The sequence below is a fragment of the Lepidochelys kempii genome, chromosome 7 (assembly GCF_965140285.1).
Source record: "Lepidochelys kempii isolate rLepKem1 chromosome 7, rLepKem1.hap1, whole genome shotgun sequence".
NCBI lineage: Eukaryota > Metazoa > Chordata > Testudines > Cheloniidae > Lepidochelys > Lepidochelys kempii.
Window position 1 is genome coordinate 105,320,679 of NC_136386.1, and position 21,480 is coordinate 105,342,158.

At 40.8% G+C, this 21,480-nt stretch overlaps 1 protein-coding gene across 1 annotated transcript in view; it reads left to right on the top strand.

Annotated features, from left to right (window-relative positions):
- Positions 1-21,480, top strand: part of CPXM2 (carboxypeptidase X, M14 family member 2) — a 103,624-nt gene that overhangs the window by 33,619 nt on the left and 48,525 nt on the right. The window contains exon 4 of the mRNA XM_073354133.2: positions 7,735-7,874. Within this exon, the coding sequence (XP_073210234.1) occupies positions 7,735-7,874 (140 nt within the window). The remainder of the gene's footprint in view (positions 1-7,734; positions 7,875-21,480) is intronic.

Sequence of the window (21,480 nt, forward strand, 5' to 3'; positions counted from 1 at the left end):
ATTAAATAGGCAGCTAGTATTGTTTTTTAAATTGTTATGAAGAACAAGTTTCAGCTTTGTTGTAACATGCATTGTTTGTCTGGACTGCTGAAGACCTGAATGTTTGTGTAGGAGGAACTCTTTGAGTTGGCTTCTTAAATATCTTCATGCTGTTTCACATCTGACACTCCTTGATGAAACATAGGAGCCTTGTCTTATAACAGGCTTATTCAAAGTGATACAAGCTTCGAAAGTGAGATCTTGGAAGAGTGTTGCCGTTTTCATAATGTAATACAAATACTGTAATGATAAATAATAATTAATAACAAATAGTGTGTAAATAAGCATGTCATAAAACAAATTTTATATTTCCAAGATCACTGCTTTTTTAATTTATACTCAGGAGAAAATCCCTGGAAATATTCATTTTTAGGAGGGGGTTCACAAGACTTGACATTTTACTGAAAGGGGTTCACAGGTTGTTAAAGTTTGGGAACCACTGTTTTAAAGCAAAGTAATTTGTCACCAGGCAGCTTTTCCCAGGCAATGATACTTCTACCAAAAAATATAGCAATTTGGAAGCCACTTATATATGTTCTTGTGTCTCCTGTGTTGGCCACCTTCTCTTTATATGGTGTTATCTCTTTTATTCCAGCCTGTTTGATGTTTGTTTGATGCTTGTTGCTATATACTGCCTTACATTTTATATTGTAACCTGCTTGCACTGTCTTCCATACGTAATTGGGATCTCTGGCTACCCCGGTGCCACCATGAGCTATTTAGTTCCTTTAAATTAGAGAGTGAATTAATTGTGAAATGTCTGATTTTGGGGCATTGGCAGAGGATTGAGGGCAGTCACACAAACATCTTGACACTGAGACCAAAGGCAAGTATATTGTAGGCCTAATTCACCCCTGAGTTACTCTACTTGTATGCTGGTGTAAATCCATTGAAGTCAAAGGAATTAAACCGGCATAAAACTGGAGTTATGTGGTATGAATCAGTTTCCATATATTTATTAACTGATTAAGCAAATCAAGGAACATATTTAAAGGAAATCTACTTACCCTAGCTGAGACGTTAGTGATAGAACAGAGCCATGGATCAGATGGCTTTGAGGAGAGTGGAATTTAGCAACATTAATTTAGAAGTGACCTTTTCTTGCTGTGAAATTCTTTCCAAACTTGAGAATTCAGCTTGACACTTTCCTTTAGCCCAATAGAGTGGAATCCAGTTAATGAAGTAATTTGATTCAGTCTGCAGTTACTTCCAAGATGGTTCCTTCAGTCTCTTCCCTCCAATGCACTCACCAAAACCAGAATCAGTGTGTTGTTCAAAGGGCAAACAGGATGGTGATGGATTTATTTAAAGCTTGAAAGTGTACTTTAAGTATAAAAATAGGTGAGGGGTCCACTCTCAGGTTTATGACTAGATCAAAACCCTGTAACTGGAATGTGAACAGAAAAGGGGCTCCAGCCAACTATTCCTTTCAGAACATCCAAGTGACACTCAGGCTGAACAGTTTCCATAATGACATTTGGTTGTTTGTTCGGGCTTCTTGTCTCCAGTCTGCTAGGTTACAGGGTTTTGCTGGGCCACAGAACTCCTTTCTTTCTTGGGTCTTTCTCTCATTTTGATCAGTGTCCAACTCTTCCTCCTGCAAATGAGCTGCTGCCACTTGCTATTTCCCAGCAGTTCTCCAGACACCACTGGCTGTGACTGTAATATCTGTACCAATTTTTAGATAGTGGCTCCATTTTTCTCCACAGTGAAGCTCAGGCTTCCATCTCTGAAGCATTTCAGCCTTTAGGTCAGGGGTGGCCAACCTGAGACTGAGAAGGAGCCAGATTTTACCGATGTACATTGCCAAAGAGCCACAGTAATACATCAGCAGCCCTCCATGAGCTCCCCACCCGCACCCAGCGCCTTCTGCTCACTGGTAGCCTCACCGATCAGTGCCTCCTGCTCCCTCCCCACACTTCCTGATTAGCTGTTTTGTGGCATGCAGGAGGCTTGGAGGGAGAGTGGGAGGAGCAAGAGCATAGCAGGCTCTGGGATGGGGCAGGAAGGGGTGGAGTGGGGGCAGGGCCTGTGGCAGAGCCAGGGGTTGACCAGTGAGCGCCCCCCGGCACATTGGAAAGTTGGCACCTGTAGCTCCAGCCCCGGAGTCACTGCCTATACAAGAAGCTGCATATTAACTTCTGAAGAGCCTTATGGGGCTCCGGAGCCACGGGTTGGCCACCCCTGCTTTAGGTGGTCGCCTGAGGGCTGCAGTGAACTCTCCAACAAAGAGTCCTTTAACCCCAAAGACCAGTCTTCTTTATTTCAAAAATATTTTTTCAGTTGTGTTCTTCATTCTCTAGTTTCAGATCTTTGTTTAGAAAATTGATCTATTTTCCTACCGCAGAAACAAATGCTTCAGCCTGTCATAACTCTGTTTGATGCAATGTCTTATTCCACATATCTATTTCCATGTATTGTGTAAATTGCCATTTCCATGTAATGTGTAAATTCTGGCAAACATATTCTCTTCTGAACTTTCAAGTTTGTTTTGATTATTTTCTGGTATAAATACTTTCATGATCCTATCACTCTGGGAGGCTTGTATACAAATAGCACAAGAGTACCTAATCTATGACAATGTTGAAACTTAGGAATTTATCTCTTTTCCTTTTCCTGTTTGAGTGCCACCTATTTCTCTTCTACAACTTTATCTCTAATAGACAGCTCCAGTAATCTTCAAATTGTACACTTTCTACGACCAGATAACCAGTCAGTAATCCCTTAAACCAGCTCAAACATTTGGAGCACTTACTGTGATTGATAGTGCATGTAAAAGTGCATTCTGCAGTTTTTTTCTTTTTCAGATACTCCTAGTTTGCAGCCTGGCCTAAAACACCTAAGGTTCCAATATATTCAAGTTGATGATATCACTCTTCCCAGATTTCCTCTCAGTCACTTAATTTTTCATGTTCAACTTCAGTTCAGGATTACGATCTCTAAATTTTGGTGATATTGGGGAAATATATAAATGAGACTTTTATTTATAACCAAATTTGGGAAAAATGCTGTCTTTGACGTTTCAGTTTGAAATTTAGATTAATTTATAAGTACTTTATGATTGAGAGTGGAGGTTAAAGTCAATTACACGTGAAGACCGGCTTTAAAGTTTGAGGCAGGAGTGCAACTATGTGCATTTGGTTGTTTGTACGGTATGCAGTTGTGTTATTTATTTAACACACTTCTTCTTAAATGTGATCAGAGAGTGAAACTCAACCTTGGGCAGAGGATCAGCATATTATCTATGCACTTCAGCCCCTTAAACCACTTAAACTCTGGCTAGAAGGTTTAAATGCGATGAAGGTGGTGCATAGAACTTTGAATTTCACCCAGTATGCACCCGGTAGATTCCACTCTCTTTTAAGTATCAGAAGATGAGTTTGTGTGTAGTCTTGTTTCTTGTGTCACTGTTACAGGATAGAGCAAACACTGAAATCCACAATCATTTTTGACTATTACAACAAATACTTAAGTTACTTCATACTAAAGAAATGCTAGTGACATTTTGCAGTTATATTTAAGCAAATAGTAGTTATATTTTTGATGGTGTACTGCAATATTCACCATGATATTTCTTAATTTATTAGTTTCTATACTGCCACTCCTTTATGTTGGCAGTAACTACTCTAAAAGGAACATGAGCTGGTTGAAAGTACAACTCCTGAGCAATTTCAGATCTACAGGCTCCCTGTGGTGAAACAATTATTGCCTGAGAGGATCTTACTGTTGTCCATATTCCGTTAGGAATTATGTACACGTTAAACATGGATAGATTGCTACTGGTGTAAATAGTTGCTTGCACTGCAGCTGACTTACTGGGTGTTGATTTCATAGAAGACTGAAATTTCTGCCTCTATATTTTTAGTACATTTAGGGCTTAATATCTTCACCCCTGATACAAAAGTGGGCTCTTTGAATTGTGATAATATGGGACAATATTTATATTCTCTTGTATTTGGGAAGAGAACCATAATGATTATGAGTTGAGATCAGACGTGCTTTGGTGTCATATTAAAAAGATGGATGAACTTTCTATGAAACTTCAGCCTTACTTCTAAATTTACACTCATGTACCTTATGAACAATCATTTGCACCCACAATTTTGCTTGAATTTCAGCATCTAACAGCTGAATTTACAGGCACTTGATATGCAAGCAATGATATGCTGAATTCCTAGTTAGCTGTGCTCACAAATTATTTTTTATGAATCATTGCAGATGCAATTTTAGAGGGCATTTCAAAAATATTAGCCCATAACATTCAATATATGGTATAAAATAATACTTAGCACTTATATAAAATGTTTGGATCGATAGAGCTCAAACTGCTGAACAGTGGTAAGCAAGCGTTTCTATTCCAATTTTACAGCTGGGGAAATTGAGTCAGAAGTTAAATGACTTTTCTCTAAGAGCCCACAATGAGTCAATGGCACAATTGGAAGTAGAACCCATGACACCGGACTGTCTAAAATCCTATGAACTTGGCCACTGCCTCAAAAAATGTGCTGATATAGTTCAACAGAAGTGCTTTAATTAATGGGAGATACATATCTGCAGGCACAATTTGGTCCTGTGTTGAACTTTAATACCACGTTATATGAATAGATGTACAGAGTCCAAGACCAGAAGATACCATTGTGATCATGTGGTCTGACTTCTTGTACAACATATAGGCCATAGAACTTTCCCACAAATAATTGCTAGAACATATCTGGTAAAAAAGAAAAAATTACCCTCACCGTTAAAAATTTACTCCTCATTTCCAGTCTGAAATTGTCTAGATTCAACTTTCAGCCATTGGACTGAGACATTGAATAATACAATGTATCATACCAAAATCAGGGAACTAAAAAGTTAGTCACAACCTGCGCTGACATACACCTTGTGCTAACTCATTGACTTTACTAGGCTGCACAGCAGCAAAGAATTTGCTTTGGCATGTATTGTACAGTAATAAAGCCTGTCCTTGCTCCTACTGAAGTCATTGAGAGTGCTGCCATTTAATTCCATGTGCCAGCGCTGGGTTCATAAATAACAATATATTTGAAAGATAAGCCATAACCAAAACTCCATAAACAAATTTCAGATCCAGATCTAGGTTTAGATCTGAGTTTGCAGCTTTGAAATCTACCTCTGTAGTGGCCTGCATCAGCACACCAACCCTGAACACCTGGAATTTTGGAAAAGTTTAAATTCCAAGTTCAAGAACATTTAGATTTGGGGATTTGGAACTGTCTGTAATAAAGATCCTAACCGACTTGGACCAGGATTCAGAATTTGAAATCTCTAAAATTAAAGTAGTTATTTAACATGCAAATTAAAAGACTAAAATCGCCTGATTTAATACTTTGGTTGATTTTTAGCCCATCTTCTCCCCTGCTTCCACTAATCCCTTCATCCTCCTAGTTATAAATTTACTGAATCCATGCTTAAAAATGAGCTCTTGAAAAATTACACTTTTGGCCATGCTTAAATCATAATTCTAATCCCTTAACTCCCTTAATTAAGTACATGGAAGTTTAAATTGATGTAAATATTTTACATGGGAGTTTGTGTATGTGTATGCAGAGTACATTTCCCCATACTACACACATTATACACAGTACATTTCCCCATACTAATTTCTCCCTACTGTTACTCACACCTTCTTGTCAACTGTTTGGAATGGGCCACCCTCATTACCATTACAAAAGTGATTTTTCCTCCCTTGGTATCCTAATGTTAATTGAATTGTCTCGTTAGCACTGACCCCCCCCCACACTTGGTAAGGCAACTCCCATCTTTTCATGTACTGTGTATACCTACCTGCTACTGTATTTTCCACTCCATGTATCTGATGAAGTGGGTTTTAGCCCATAAAAATTTATGCCCATATAAATTTGTTAGTCTCTAAGGTGACACAAGGACTCCTCATTGTTTATGTTTTATCCTGTTTATCTTTAATACATATTTATAAAGTCTCTCTGGCTAGCTCTTGGGAGTTATTTGGGAGATACCAAGCATTACAAACTGTTCGTGAGCCATTCTTGGAATTGCCATGACCGCAAAGAAGTCCACTTTATAACTTCTGTAAAACAGAGTAAGGAGGAGGTACAAAAGTGTTAAAAAGCCTCTGTGTAGTGGCTATGAACAAAGCAAAGAGCCTCTGTCCTTTATAATAGTAATAACCACCTGGGTGCAGGGTATTCACAGGGGCTTACTACAGAGTGCCTCCACACATAATTACATTGCGGCTGGCCATAATTTCCCAGGAGATGGCCTGTGATCAGGTAGGTTTCAGAGGAGGAGCTGTGTTAGTACATAGCCCCTCTGCCATGTACCCTGGCCAAACTGGACAGTCTCTACGTAAAAGAATAAATGGACACAGATCAGACGTCAAGAATGATAACATTCAAAAACCAGTCGGAGAACACTTCAATCTTTCTGGTCACTCGGTTACAGACGTAAAAGTGGCAATTCTTCAACAAAAAAACTCCAAAAACAGACTCCAACGAGAGACTGCCGAATTGGAATTAATTTGGAAACTGGATATAATTAACTTAGGCTTGAATAAAGACTGGGAGTGGATGGGTGATTACACAAAGTAAAACTATTTCCCCATGTTTATTCCGGCCCCCCTGCCTCCCCACCCCCACTGTTCCTCAGACGTTCTTGTCAACTGCTGGAAATGGCCCACCTTGATTATCACTACAAAAGGTTCCCCCCACCCCTTGCTGGTAATAGCTCACCTTACTTGATCGCTCTCGTTACAGTGTGTGTGGTAACACCCATTGTTTCATGTTCTCTGTGTAAATAAATCTCCCCACTGTATTTTCCACTGAATGCATCCGATGAAGTGAGCTGTCACTCACGAAAGCTTATGCTCAAATAAATTTGTTAGTCTCTAAGGTGCCACAAGTCCTCCTTTTCTTTTTGTGATCAGGTAGTTATTGCTTAATTGCAATTTCTTCAGATTCAGTTGCATTCATCTGGATTTTATTTGGCCAGTTCTGAGTCATTCCTCCTTATTTGAAAAAGTTGGGAAACTGTATGTTTGTTATTTATTGGCAGAATACAGTAAGTGTGAGACATTTATGGTTAGTGGTTTACGTGCAGGATGAGGCATCAGGTATTCCTAAATTCTGATATAATCTCTGACCCTGACTAGTTGTGAGGCCTGGATGTCCCCAGTGATGGAGATGAATGTCCCTGTGAATCAGAAGTAGTGGAATATGTTGATCCCATTTGCATGAACTATCTGTTCTCCAAAACTACTTTAGGAGGAGAAGGCAAGGGTTCCACAGCAGGGGAGTCTTTCCTCTAAATGAGTCAGTCTATCACAGAGACATTTGCACAGCTCAGAAGACTTCATGGGTAATTTGTGCTGGACAGAGACTTTCTGAGACTGCTGGCACAGAAAGGTAGGTTGGGTTGAAGCCCTGTTCAAAATCAGGCCAGTCAACCCTAAATTAAATTTGTATTTCAGGATCTTGGCTTTTTAAATGATTTTAGAATATTTTTCCACTTTGGCCATGATGTTTTCTTTCCCAATGTATATAGGTCCTGAGAAGGGGAACTCCATCAGAGTCTTAGAACATCTGTGTAACCAAAAGAAGGAATGGAATGAATGATGATTTCATGTTCTCTTATTTTTTCCATGAAAGGCTTTTGAGTTGTCAATGATGATTTATGAAGACAGCTTTGTCTTCTTTTCAGGCAGGTGTTAATGAAAATGATTTTTATGATGGTGCTTGGTGTGCAGGACGAAATGACCCATACCAGTGGATTGAACTAGATGCTCGAAGGCTAACAAAGTTCACTGGCATTATCACACAAGGAAGAAACTCTCTCTGGTTGTAAGTACATGCTTATTTTGCTGTCTATGATTCTAAAGTTTGGATCTAAATTTGTTCATTTTTTCTCAAGAAAGAAAGAGAAAAAGAAGAGATGATGGGACATGATAATAGTTAGAGCAAGCAATTAAACAGAAAAAAGATAAAATGCATGCTGTTTATACAGTATTGTGTACATGGAAAACTAATCTGAAGGTAGCAAATTACCACACCCTTAAACTACACATGTCAATAAAGCAGGACAACACACTTTGATAACCCTCATCATTACCACTTAAGTGATGAGTAACCCTGTGTACCCAAGTACGATTATCTAAACCAGTGTGCAATTTGCTGATATTAAGTTTCCTGTCTGTTTTCCAATATTTAATAATTATCCATTATATACAATGCTTTTATGGTTTTCGGAAAAACGCAATACAATTTTAACAGGTTTCAGAGTAGCAGCCGTGTTAGTCTGTATTCGCAAAAAGAAAAGGAGTACTCGTGGCACCTTAGAGACTAACCAATTTATTTGAGCATAAGCTTTCGTGAGCTACAGCTCACTTCATCGGATGGTTTTTCCACGGAATGCATCCGATGAAGTGAGCAGTAGCTCATGAAAGCTTATGCTCAAATAAATTTGTTAATCTCTAAGGTGCCACAAGTCCTCCTTTTCTTTTTGCGAATACATTTTAAATGATCTAAAAGAGATGGTGTAAATCTTTGTCCAGATGAATGTACATCTGCTATGTCATGCAAGTTTATCTGAAAGCTGAACTAGTACAGGGTTCTCAGTATATATTTTTTCTTGGTTTTATTTGTTGCATCAGGAAGAAAATATTATGTTGTTGCTAGCTATCATTTATTCATCACAAATGCGTGTGGCACCACAGAGAGCAAGTGTGAGGGGCGGTACTAGCTCTGAAGGGCTTAGCTTCAGAATAGATGATTGACTAGGAGGGATGACTGACAAGTGGGATTTAAGGAGAGGAAGGATAAAAGTGACTAATATTATGGGATTGCTTTGGCTAGTTCTGAACACATAGGTCTTGAATTTTCAAACACACTCATGTAGGCACCAAAATAGGTGTCCAGATTTTGAGAACACTTCAGCATGTTACATGCAGTGCTCTCTTAATCTGACTGTAGATGTCACCATCTGAACTTCTGGATTCTGAACTCTCTTGTGAAAATCTGGCCCACAGTGATGTCAGGTTGTTAAGTTTTGTTTTTAAATATTTTTATTCTTTCTAAATGACTGTACCCTTTAATGTGTGTCTACTTTCCTTCCTTCCTCCTTGTTTGTTCTAGCAAGTAAGAGTGGTAAAAAGGGAATAGGGAAATGGGGGTGCTAATGATGAGTTAATGGGGGAAAGAGAAGGTGGATAGAACGTGATAGAAAAGGGAGGATAAAAATAGAGATGGTGAGGGAGAAGTATATGATGGATGATGGGTAGGGGAGTGAGGTACATCAGCAGGGGAAGTGATAGAAGCAGATGTTAGAGTCAAAAGGAGAAAGTCTAGTACTGGGAACATTTGGCGATATCAGAAGGTGAAAGTTCTCTTTTCTGCTGCCTGCAATAATGGCTGTAGGACTTCAGGTGGTTTAATGGCCTTTTACAGTCTACCCTAGTAGCCGCTTCTGGCAGGGTGATGGGCCTCATCGTGGTTTGGGTGGGCTGTGTGGCCTGTTGTCCCAGAGTGGCTGCTCACTGGTCTGATGTAGGTAGGTGGGAAGGGGATTTGTAGACTTGACTCTCTTCCCTGGTTCCTTGCTGCTGTTGACTGGGAGGGCAGCCAAAGTGGCTATTTATTGCCCAAAGGTCTATATAAGAAGATGCTGTTGTATCACCTGAGGTACTGTCCCATTTTTAATTAAAAAAAAAGACACAAGGAATATTCCTTATTCGAATGAGAACACATGTTGGCAAAGAGAGCCAGGGAATACCCATTTGCTGAGTTATGCTCTGTTAAAGGAAAAGATAGCCAAACTTGCTAGCCAGTGGGAGACTTGATTCAAACCTTGGAGAGTTTACCAGTGAGAAAAAAACCTCAAGGCACCAAAATATACTAGCTCCTTCCAATCAGACAGGTTATCACTGGGTCAAGGAACTGATCAGATCAAGTTTAGTTAGTGCTCTGTGCTGTTGGAAATAAAATTCAAATGCTGGACTCTTCCCCCACCCCGTTTACACAGGAATACAAGTCTGGAATCTCTCTAGAAATGCCATGTTTCGAGGGTGTGGGCTGTCATGTTACAGTAATAAAGAATTACAGAAGAAGTCACTTTCTCTTAACACTGAACATGGAACTTTATTACAACAAGAAAAAAAATTAACTCCAAAGCTATTCTCTGTGCTTCACTGCAGAGCTTCTGCCTAGGTTAGAACCTGCTATAGATTTAAAGAAACAGTACACATATCCTAGGGTGACCAGACAACAAGTGTGAAAAATCAGGGGTTGGGGGTAATAGGCACCTATATAATATAAAGCCCCAAATATTGGGACTGTCCCTATAAAATCAGGACATCTGGTCACCCTAACTTTTCCTCAAAAGCAGAGGGCATGTGCAGAGGGCCATCTCCGCCAGGGCCGGCTCCAGCGTTTTTGCTGCCCCAAGCGGCAAAAAAAAAACAACCTTGCAGCCGAATGGGGAGGTGGAATCCTGCCCACTGAACATGGAGGTGGAGTGATGGTGCTGCCGCCAAATTGCTGCCAGCGACTGAAGAAGAGTCACGTCCCCTCCGCGGAATTGCCGCCAAGCGCGAAACGCTCTGTGACAGAGTGACTTCCAAATTCCCGTCACCACTGCGGGCGGATTGCCGTCCCAGAGCCCGACATCCTGCTGCCCCTTTACATTTGCTGCCCCAGGCACCTGCTTGGTTCGCTGGTGCCTAGAGCTGGCCCTGATCTCCACACCCCATGGCGTGTGGCAGCACAAAGGTCTTTGCCACTCACTGAAGAGCAGGAATATTGGTGGGGACGGGGGAGGATGGGAGCATGGCCAATGAGCCTATTCATAGCATGCATGCAGTGGCTCCAAAGCTTGTGTAATTAATGGAAGCAACTGCTTGTCCTTTATACCCAGTAGCGGCAGCTGAAGCCTGGATTCATTGGTGATCAAGTCCATACAAACAGTTCCTAGGGATAAAGCCCTTCTAGTTCGTTTATGGAAACAGTTTTGTTCATAGAAACAGGTTTTGGCCTAAAGGGCATATCATGGAGAGCATTCAAGTTCATTCTTCTCCAGGGGAAAAAAAAACAATGGATGAAGTGAAGAGCATGCTTGGACACTTACTGGGTGGAATATGAAAAGCATTGCCTTGTCCCATTTATTGCCTCATCACAATCCAATCCATTCTATTCCTATCAACATCAGCATTGTTATTTGAACCACAAAATGTCTGGGAATCGGATCACCATTCAATGTACCTCTCTTGTGAGTCCCATTCTGCTGCACATTCCTTGTACGCAGTGACTCACCTGGAGGCCCTACTCCCTGTAATGCCTTGTCTGAAGTGACAGACCAGTGGCAGCAACAGGTGAGGCAAAACTGAAGAGAAACTTACAAAATCCAAATAACAAAAGAGAAGAAATGAAGGGATGGGAAGAAGGGGAGGAAGAGAAAAATCAAAGGAAAGCAGGAGAGGAGGAATGAGCATGGAAGTAAAAGTGCAAGGAAGTAAAAATCAGAGAAATAGAACACTAAGGAACAACTCACTCTAAAAAGGGTGACAAAAGGTACAGAAAAGAGGGAAGGAGTGGAGAGAATGAGAAATACAGAAAGGAATGCCATGTGAGATTGGGATAAACTGAAGGTGGAATGGGGCAAAAGAAAAGGAGGAAAGGGAAATGAATGAAAGGACATATGGAGAGAAGCAAAGGACACAGATTAGATGGGGAGTGGGAGAAGAAAAGAGGCAACAGAGAGGAGAGGAGAACAGAGGCTGCCAGAAACCGGTATCAAAATCACCAGCTCTCAGCATGTCCCCTCCCTTGCCCCTAAAGTAATTGCCATGAATTGCTCCACCTCGGTTATTCCCACGCAATCTGTTACCTTGTTCATGCCTCCCCTCCATCCCTGACTATGGGACTTGCTCATTTTTCCCAGCAGCAAGTGAACACTTGTTTCTGAGCAGAGAAAGGCAAAATTGGACCCCTGGAGGAGATTTCATCGATGTTGATGAGTCCTTTTCCTTCAGTGATTAAATAAACACATGGACTCAGTGAACAGAGTTGTTTAGATGCTGCAGGCATTGTTAGGTAGTCTGAAGCCTTATGAAAATTGCCTGCTTTAATTCATCATCATCAACTCTAAAAACTACTGAGGTTTGTCAAAACTTTTGCAAAAGTTTGCCAACCTCTCAAGCAAAGCTGGGTCCAGTTGCAAGTGAAACTGGCTGGTTTCTGATTTTATCCTGAAGTGGTGTGAAACCCAAAAGTGTAACAAATGTGGGTTGAGATCTGTGCAAAGCACCAATATGGTAGTGGATAGAATGCCAGCCCTTTCTGGGTTGTTGAGTATGACTATGTCCAAGGGAGTAATGAATTTGAGGAGCAGCTTCATTGTTTCAGCATGAATATCAGCTGATTAAGAGAGAGCCATTAACGAGGGCTCTTTGAAAAGCCATTTTGCCTGCCTTCTCAGACAAAAGAAAGTTGCCAGGGTGACGCAACCTTTTAGAAAGGGATGTGAAGTCCTCTCCTGAGAAATGGATGATATTAGCTATGGGCTTTATTTGGGATACAGGGGGGTTGTGGCTGAGTATTCTTAGAAGAGTGTGTAATGTGTAAAAAGTCATTGCTGCCAAGGTATCTTTGTGTTTTATGAACCACACATTTTACACAACTGTTCAACCCTATTCTGAGTGGGACACCATAAGCATTCTTTTGAAAATGTGCAGAATGTTTTTGAAGAAATTACATGAGGATATTTAAAACATGCACTTTTCTGGCAGAAGAGAGGTAAATGTGAATTGCTGCTAGTTTCCAAGTTACTATCTAAAAGCCGTAGGGAGGTCTGTCTCTCATTGCCCAAACAATCTGTGGGTAATTTAGCACATCTTTTGTACTAGGAATAGAAAAACATGTCTAAATAGAAGTGTGCAGTCCGAGGACTGCTTGAATCTGCTGGAGTTAATGGCAAAACTTCCGTTCTCTTCAGTGGGAGCAGGATTGAACCTGTGAACATCATTCCTTTTAAACATAAGGTATTGCCAAAATAATTCCTTTCATGTCATATTAAAGGCCTGCTGATTAAAAAAGGAAACAACATACTTCAAAAATTACCAGCTCAGAAAAGCTTTAAAGACTAATTTATTTTTCAGGTGCTTTTGTGCTGAGGTTTTGGTTTTTATTTTATTTTTTTAATCTGGTATTTTACTGTATTTTCAACTTGATGTGACTGGGTAGGGACTGTGAATTTTAGCTCTGTAATAATATATAGCCCCTTATACTGTATATACAGATTATGATGTATTTGAGGATCCTTTTTGCTTTGTTTTGCTAACCCCATGATGAGCTTGACAGGCTGGGAGTCAGAAGAAAGCTTCTTCTGGGTTGTAAACTGAACATATTTGAGGCCAGGCCATAGGGCCCCTATTCTGTCTGCTGATGTAGCCTCTTAACACCACTCTGCCAGTGTAAAGGAGCCATAAGGGAGGCATAGACAGTCTTCCATATCTGTCATAAATATAAAGGGAAGGGTAAACCCCTTGAAATCCCTCCTGGCCAGGGGAAAGCTCCTCTCACCTGTAAAGGGTTAAGAAGCTAAAGGTAACCTCGCTGGCAGCTGACCAAAATGACCAATGAGGAGACAAGATACTTTCAAAAGTCTTTCAAAAGACCAGAAGTGGACACAGTATTCAAAGTGTAGGCATGCCATGGATTTATATAGTAGCATTACGATATTTTCTGTCCCTTTTCTAATAGTTCCTAACATTCTGTTAGCCTTTTGACCTCCATTGCACACTGAGCTGAAGTGTTCAGAAAATATCCATGGTGACTCCACGATCTCTTTCTTGAGTAGTAACAGCTAATTTATAAAGTGAAGCAGTACTTTTTGACGTCTCTTTTCTTTTATGGGAAGTTGTGAAAAATATGATCTCTTTTAAATGTGTGCATGCAGCACTGACAGCAGATGACCTACCTTTCAAAATAAGAGCTAACCTACTGTGGATTCAATAGTGCAGCACAGATTCAGAATATAATACTTAAAGATGAGTTATTTCCATTGTAAAGGTTGTTTTTCATGGGGGTTTGGTAATTCAGCCATTTTAAATTGTTGCACACTGAAATTTTCAGTCTGCTGGGGAATTTTGTTAATGGGATCATAACGATTTAATAATGTTGGTGAGTAATCAATAGTCGTCAATGCAATAAAAATGTTTAGGGCTACATTGTGCCTCTAAGACACTACCCATCGCAAGTACCATTGTACCATGCTGGTGGGGAAATAAAGAGACATTCTGCCTTGGAGGATCATAGTGACCTTCAGAGCTTCCCATTTGCATCATGAGTAAGAGTAATTTGTGATGTTCCCTTTAAAAAGATAGAGCACACACCCCTCATTCACCAGACAGCTCTGTGGTATGTACCATATGTCCACCTATTCCTCACTTCTCATAGTCTTTTTAGCAAGCTGCACCCAGGGGATAGCAGGTCTACCAGCAGCCAGTGCAATTCCTTGAGCACAGATGTTGCAGTCTTTTTGTGAAAGGTGCAGGCTCCCTGCTCCCACTGTGCAGCCATGTCAGGCAGGGCCAGGACCTTGTCTTAATTACCAACCACGTTATCCTCCAGTACTTGGGATGTAAAGCACAGGGGGTATGTTTTACTTGATGATAATACCGAGTCTGTCAGTCTAACTGTATCAGCATCCAGATATGGTGCAGTGGTTACCATTCCACAATCAACGGTTACCCCAACTTACTGCATATCTCCAGGACACCACAGTTCTGCACTATACTTAAAAAAAACAATAGCTACATTATAGCATAATGTTGGTTTCAATGTAGGATGAGCTGTTAGTGCTACAAATACTGGCTACATCACAAGAACAATAGATACATCTTATACAGGGACTGCAAACATGTTTCAATAAAACTTTAATAAATTCAATGGAAATGTCTCAATGTTTTATCCAAATACTATAGTAAAAATCAGTAGCTCCTATGCACTGACATGCAAAGAGCTTTTATGATGTATCATACCATTACAAACTATTATTTATCCTGACTCCCACTCAGTGCCATGACTATGGAAACTGTGACAGCTTTCTTGAAGTTGATAAGCTCTCACTGCAAGAATTGTCCTAGCTATCATTGAAATCATGTTGTAGATCCTTCATGCCTAATAGAATTTCACTGGAAATGATTAAATTCAATGCATAGAAATAAACCCAATCAATAATCCAGTGTTGACATAATCACAGATTAATTATATATTTATGGCAGTGCATTCTATTCTTAATAAAGGATGTTTTGCATTAACTAGCACTGATATTGCATCTTCTATGATACTGTTTTAATGGAACCACATAATGGTTTGAATTGGTTTTATTTTTAAATGGAGGAACAAAGTCCAGATTTTTAAAGGTATTTAGGCATTTGTGCTCTTAGTGTTGTAACAAGTAACTGATTTAGGAGCGTAAACCTCATTTTCAAAAGGAATTTAGGCACTTAGGAAAATTGGTGAGCTTTAGGTGTCTAAATCCCTTTTGAAAGGTTTACGCTCCTAAATCAGTTAAGTGTTGCAATGCTGAGTGCAGCAGTGCCCAAGTACCTCTAAAGATCTGGACCAAAGACAGCAAGCCTTCCCCAGCTTAAATGTGGAATGTCCTTGATTTATTTATTTAACTTAAATTTTGTACCTATATTAATGTCACTTTCTGGTTCTTGTATCCTGGGAGGAGCTTTGACACACAACACAGCTTGGAGGCCATTTTAATGAATGCTTTAATCACTGTTCTCTTCAGGATACTTAGCTGGTGGTCTAGGGTAGGTGGTCCTGTCTACCTATTCTGAATTTTATTTATAGGGCATCAGGTTCCATTGATGGAGACAGCATCATATTGTATTTGTAAATATTTTTTGTTATGGCTTTGTAACATACGTTGAGAATATTTTTCAGGGTGCTCACTGAATCACTAGCTGACAGTAGTCAGAGAATAAGCAATTGTCAGTCCCAAGATGGGTGTTCTTGAACATTTAAGCTAGCATGCAGCATGTAGGTGGGGAGCATAGTTTGACATGGACAGAACTTTCTTTAGGCAGTGAGGCTGATAAGAGGTACTAGAACAGCAACAGGTAAAACACTTGCACAGGGTAGAGTTCTGTCAATGCTGACATATAGCCACAATAGAGAAAGATGATGACCTCTGACTGAAATTTGTTTCAATTTTTTAATTAAAAGATGACATGGAAACATTTTGAAACAAGTATACATAAAACATCTACAAATACCACGAGGAAGGTCATTCCACTTCCTGGCCTGAGATCAGATAGCAATATGTAACCCTTCTGCCCATCAGAGTTGGCAGCACCAAGGGCCAGGTTCAGTATCTAGGGGTTCCGTTTCAATAACACAATGTGAAACCAGCTCGAGCCCCCACCCAGTGACCTGGGACAATTACATACCACCCCCCAGGCCGCCTCTAAGAGGCAATACTTCTCCTCTCGCAAGCACCAAGTCTGAATATAGCAAAAGCCTTTTAATAAAGGAGGGAAACAATGTGGTATTATGTTGGGAAAACATCACAAACAGGATCCATACCACAAACCATGAGCAAAAGACCCACCCCCAAGTAAGTTTGGCAGTGTCCTTTTCCCCTCCGGGTCTTAAGTCCAGCAATCCAACAGTCACCCCACCCATGGTTTCTGTCCTTGGTCAGTGCAGCCCCCAGAGTTCAGAAGTTCATCTGCAGAGTTTACCTCCCAGTCTGGGTGGAAGTGGGGGGAAGGTATGGGGGACATCTTGCATGCTCTGCTGGTTGGGTTGACTTCTGATTACCAGGCCTCTCCATGGGGTTCTGCTGCAGTCTTCACCGCCAGCTGCGCCTCTCCACTATCCACGCTGCTAGCCATCCTGCTAGCCCTCCCCCTCTTAACACAGCTCTCAGTGAGTTCAACTCTTTAGTGATTTCAGCTGTTAGTAAGGGGGGAGGGGTCCTCAGTGCTAGCACACTCAGAACCACTAGCCCAAAGTAGGTCTAATGCTTAGAACTAGGAATCAGTGATTTCAGCTCTGCAGCGCCTAACAAGATTCCTAACTGAGTCAAAATTAGCTCGGTTATTACACAGTGGAGGGGGGGGGGGTCAAAGTGGTGTTTTGGAACCAGACTACCAGGTACACATGCCTGTCCCCAGCTTCTCTCAATTTGCTGGGCTTTGGAATCCATGTCCCTTGCCTAGTGAGTGCTACTTAGTTGAGGGTGAGTCCCTTCATCATAAAATACCAAGTACAGTTCTACTGTCCTTGATTCACTTAACCAGGATAACAACACTTTATTACTCCTGCCCCAATAACAAAGAGACTGGGGATCCCACAGCAGCCAAAGTGGCCATTTGGGCAAGCAGTCCATCATGCTAGGCAGGGTGGGTGTGCCCATGCAAATGAGATCAGTCCCTGAAGTCCTTTTCCACAGCTCACCACCAAATGTCAGGGTAGAGCTCATTCTGACTCTGCTTACATTACCATATCTGAGATAGAAGCCAAACTCGAACAGCTTAATGGGACTAAATCAGGCGGCCCAGATAATCTTCATCCAAGAATATTAAAGGAATTGGCACATGAAATTGCAAGCCCATTAGCAAGAATTTTTAATGAATCTGTAAACTCAGGGGTTGTACCATATGACTGGAGAATTGCTAACATAGTTCCTGTTTTTAAGAAGGGTAAATAAAGCGATCGAGGTAACTACAGGCCTGTTAGTTTGACATCTGTAGTATGCAAGGTCTTGGAAAAAGTTTGAAGGAGAAAGTAGTTAAGGACATTGAGGTAAATGGGACAAAATACAACATGGCTTTACAAAAGGTAGATTGTGCCAAACCAACCTGATCTCCTTCTTTGAGAAAGTAACAGATTTTTTAGACAAAGGAAACACAGTGGATCTAATTTACCTAGATTTCAGTAAGGCGTTTGATACGGTGCCACATGGGGAATTATTAGTTAAATTGGAAAAGATGGGGATCAATATGAAAATTGAAAGGTGGATAAGGAATTGGTTAAAAGGGAGACTACAGCGGGTCCTACTGAAAGGTGAACTGTCAGGCTGGAGGGAGGTTACCCGTGGAGTTCCTCAAGGATCAGTTTTGGGACCAGTCTTATTTAATCTTTTTATTACTGACCTTGGCACAAAAAGTGGGAGTGTGCTAATAAAGTTTGCGGATGATACAAAGCTGGGAGGTATTGCCAATTTAGAGAGAGACCGGGATATCATACAGGAGGATCTGGATGACCTTGTAAACTGGAGTAATAGTAATAGGATGAAATTTAATAGTGAGAAGTGTAAGGTCATGCATTTAGGGATTAATAACAAGAATTTTAGTTATAAGCTGGGGACGCATCAATTAGAAGTAACGGAAGAGGAGAAGGACCTTGGAGCATTGGTTGACCAGAGGATGACTATGAGCTGCCAATGTGATATGGCCGTGAAAAAAGCTAATGTGGTCTTGGGATGCATCAGGTGAGGTATTTCCAGTAGAGATAAGGAGGTTTTAGTACCGTTATACAAGGCACTGGTGAGACCTCACCTGGATCACTGTGTACAGTTCTGGTCTCCCATGTTTAAGAAGGATGAATTCAAATTGGAACAGATACAGAGAGGGGCTACTGGGATGATCCGAGGAATGGAAAACCTGTCTTATGAAAGGAGACTCAAGGAGCTTGGCTTGTTTAGCCTAACTAAAAGAAGGTTGAGGGGAGATATGATTGCTCTCTATAAATATATCAGAGGGATAAATACTAGAGAGGGAGAGGAATTATTTAAGCTCAGTACCAATGTGGATACAAGAACAAATGGATATAAACTGGCCTTCAGGAAGTTTAGACTTGAAATTAGACGAAGGTTTCTAACCATCAGAGGAGTGAAGTTCTGGAACAGCCTTCCAAGGGAAGCAGTGGGGGCAAAAGACCTATCTGGCTTCAAGATTAGACTCGATAAGTTTGTGGAGGAGATGGTATGATGGGATAACATGATTTTGGCAATTAATTGATCTTTAACTATTCATGGTAAATAGGCCCAATGGCCTGTGATGGGATGCTAGATGGGGTGGGATCTGAGTTACTACAGAGAATTCTTTCCTGGGTATCTGGCTGATGAATCTTGCCCATATGCTCAGGGTTCAGCTGATTGCCATATTTGGGGTCGGGAAGGAATTTTCCTCCAGGGCAGATTGGAAGAGACCTTGGAGGTTTTTCGCCTTCCTCTGTAGCATGGGGCACGGGTCACTTGCTGGAGGATTCTCTGCACCTTGAAGTCTTTAAACCATGATTTGCGGACTTCAATAGCTCAGCCATAGTTGAGAGGTTTATCGCAGGAGTGGGTGGGTGAAATTCTGTGGCCTGCGTTGTGCAGAAGGTCGGACTAGATGATCATGATGGTCCCTTCTGACCTTAATATCTATAAATCTACATCTATGCTGCTCTTACTATATATAACATTGATCATCAAGGCTTGATTTAAAAATGTGCACTCTACTCTCCATCAGTAGTTCTGACTTGCTGGAGCAAAAAGGATATTACGACATGTGATACCTGATGAACGAGACAGACACTTGTTACTGATACCTATATTCACAGACCAGACCAAAGTTTTCAAAGGCCAGCCTCCACTTTGCATGTGCCAAATAGCTCGATCAAACTTGCACCTGCATCTTCTTGGTGCTAACACCTGCATGCATGTTAACGCCTGCACATGCACTTCAAATAACCGAACACCTGTGCACACAAATGTTTTCATTTGCATCCCTCCTCAATGGGTTTTTCAGGGGCATTTTCTAAAAATTGCCCCTCACCCTTCCACCCCAGGTCTGAGACCATTTGAATTTCTGTATTTCATGTGGATACATGAGGAAGCCAAGAAAATTTACTCAACTGAGCACTTAGCAACCATACAAAATGCTAGACATAGGCAAGAGACACAATTAAGAGTAGCAAATGTCACCAAAAAAACCAACAACAAAGTTTAAAGTGAAGGTGAACCAAACTTTTGTATTTATTGTCCAGGAAGATTCACCAGGGGCAATGTGGTGAGGGACGTATTTCAGAACAAAGCAATTTCCAGGTGAACTTTTTTTGTGCAGATCAAGCTGTAAATGATAAATGTTCTCAATTAGATTGTAAACTCTTAGAGCCAGTCACTGTCTCTTTGTTATAAACTTGTGCAGCACCTAGCAAAATGGGACACAAGGAAACTGCAGCTGATACCCAGCAAGCAAGGGCTACACATGCTGACTCAGCAGGATCAGCTCACTGGCAGAAGACTGCTGATTGGATACCTCTTAGTATAAAGCTTCCCCTTGCTGCCACAACCTTTGTCTGAGCAACTAGTTGCCAAGCCCGATGCTGACCAACCCCCAGAGACAAAGTCTCTGCTTCCTTGCCTGGTTCCCACTTCATACCTGTTACCACATTCTGCTGCCTTGCCCTAACTCTAGTTATTGACCTTCATTCATCCTGCAGCATTTAAAGACAGAAACCAGGAGTCTGATTCAGCTCTTAGTGATCACTAGAGCTGAAATCAATGATAAGCTGGTCTGCGGGTTGAGCCTTACACCTGGTTAAGTGTTGCATGACTCTTACTCTAACTCCACTTTAACCCTTGGCATGGCTTCTAAATCTGACTCTGGCTGCCACCCTTGGTGTGACTCTTAACTGTAATCCCAGCTCTACTTTAGGGTCTGACCGCTAGATCAGTGCTGTTTCTAGGCATTACTCATAATTAATTACAGCACTAACAAAGTGTCAGATATATTTGGGCATCAGAGAATTTGGGCAACTGGGTGAACACAGAAATAATGAAATTAAATCCCACTTAAGCCCTAAGTATGAAATTTTCAAAAGAATTCAGCACCCAGCACCAGATTTTCAGAAGAGCTCATTACATTGGTGGAGATTAGGTTCTTTTTAAAACCTGGCCTTAAGTGTCACCGTGACAGCTACTAGGTCCTGAGTTCTTTTGCAAATCTGATTCTTATTTGGATCCTACATGGGTACTGAGCTCTTTTAAAAATCTGGCCTCAATAGGGGGCAATGATCACTTGAAAATCTGGCCCTAAGCTCTTCTGAAAATCTAACTCTGTGAGTGCACAGGCTCTCTGAAAAGTTGAATTTCACCCAAACTCAGTATAAAGCTTTTGGTCACAAAAGCTCAATTATTATTTTTTATTATTATTTTAAAAGTTAAACATTTTAAAATTTCAGTTATTAAAAAAATACCCCATTGCTTGATAAACTGCATGATTTAAACTCAATATATTTATTTTAATTAATTTTGCTTATGTATTGGCCCACATGTGGTTAGCCTAAGAGCTTTTGAATGTTGCCTATAGGGAGAAGCAGTTGGATAGTGGGCGTTTTAATATTAACACTTTTTATATTTAATTGCTTCTGACTACAAATTCCATTT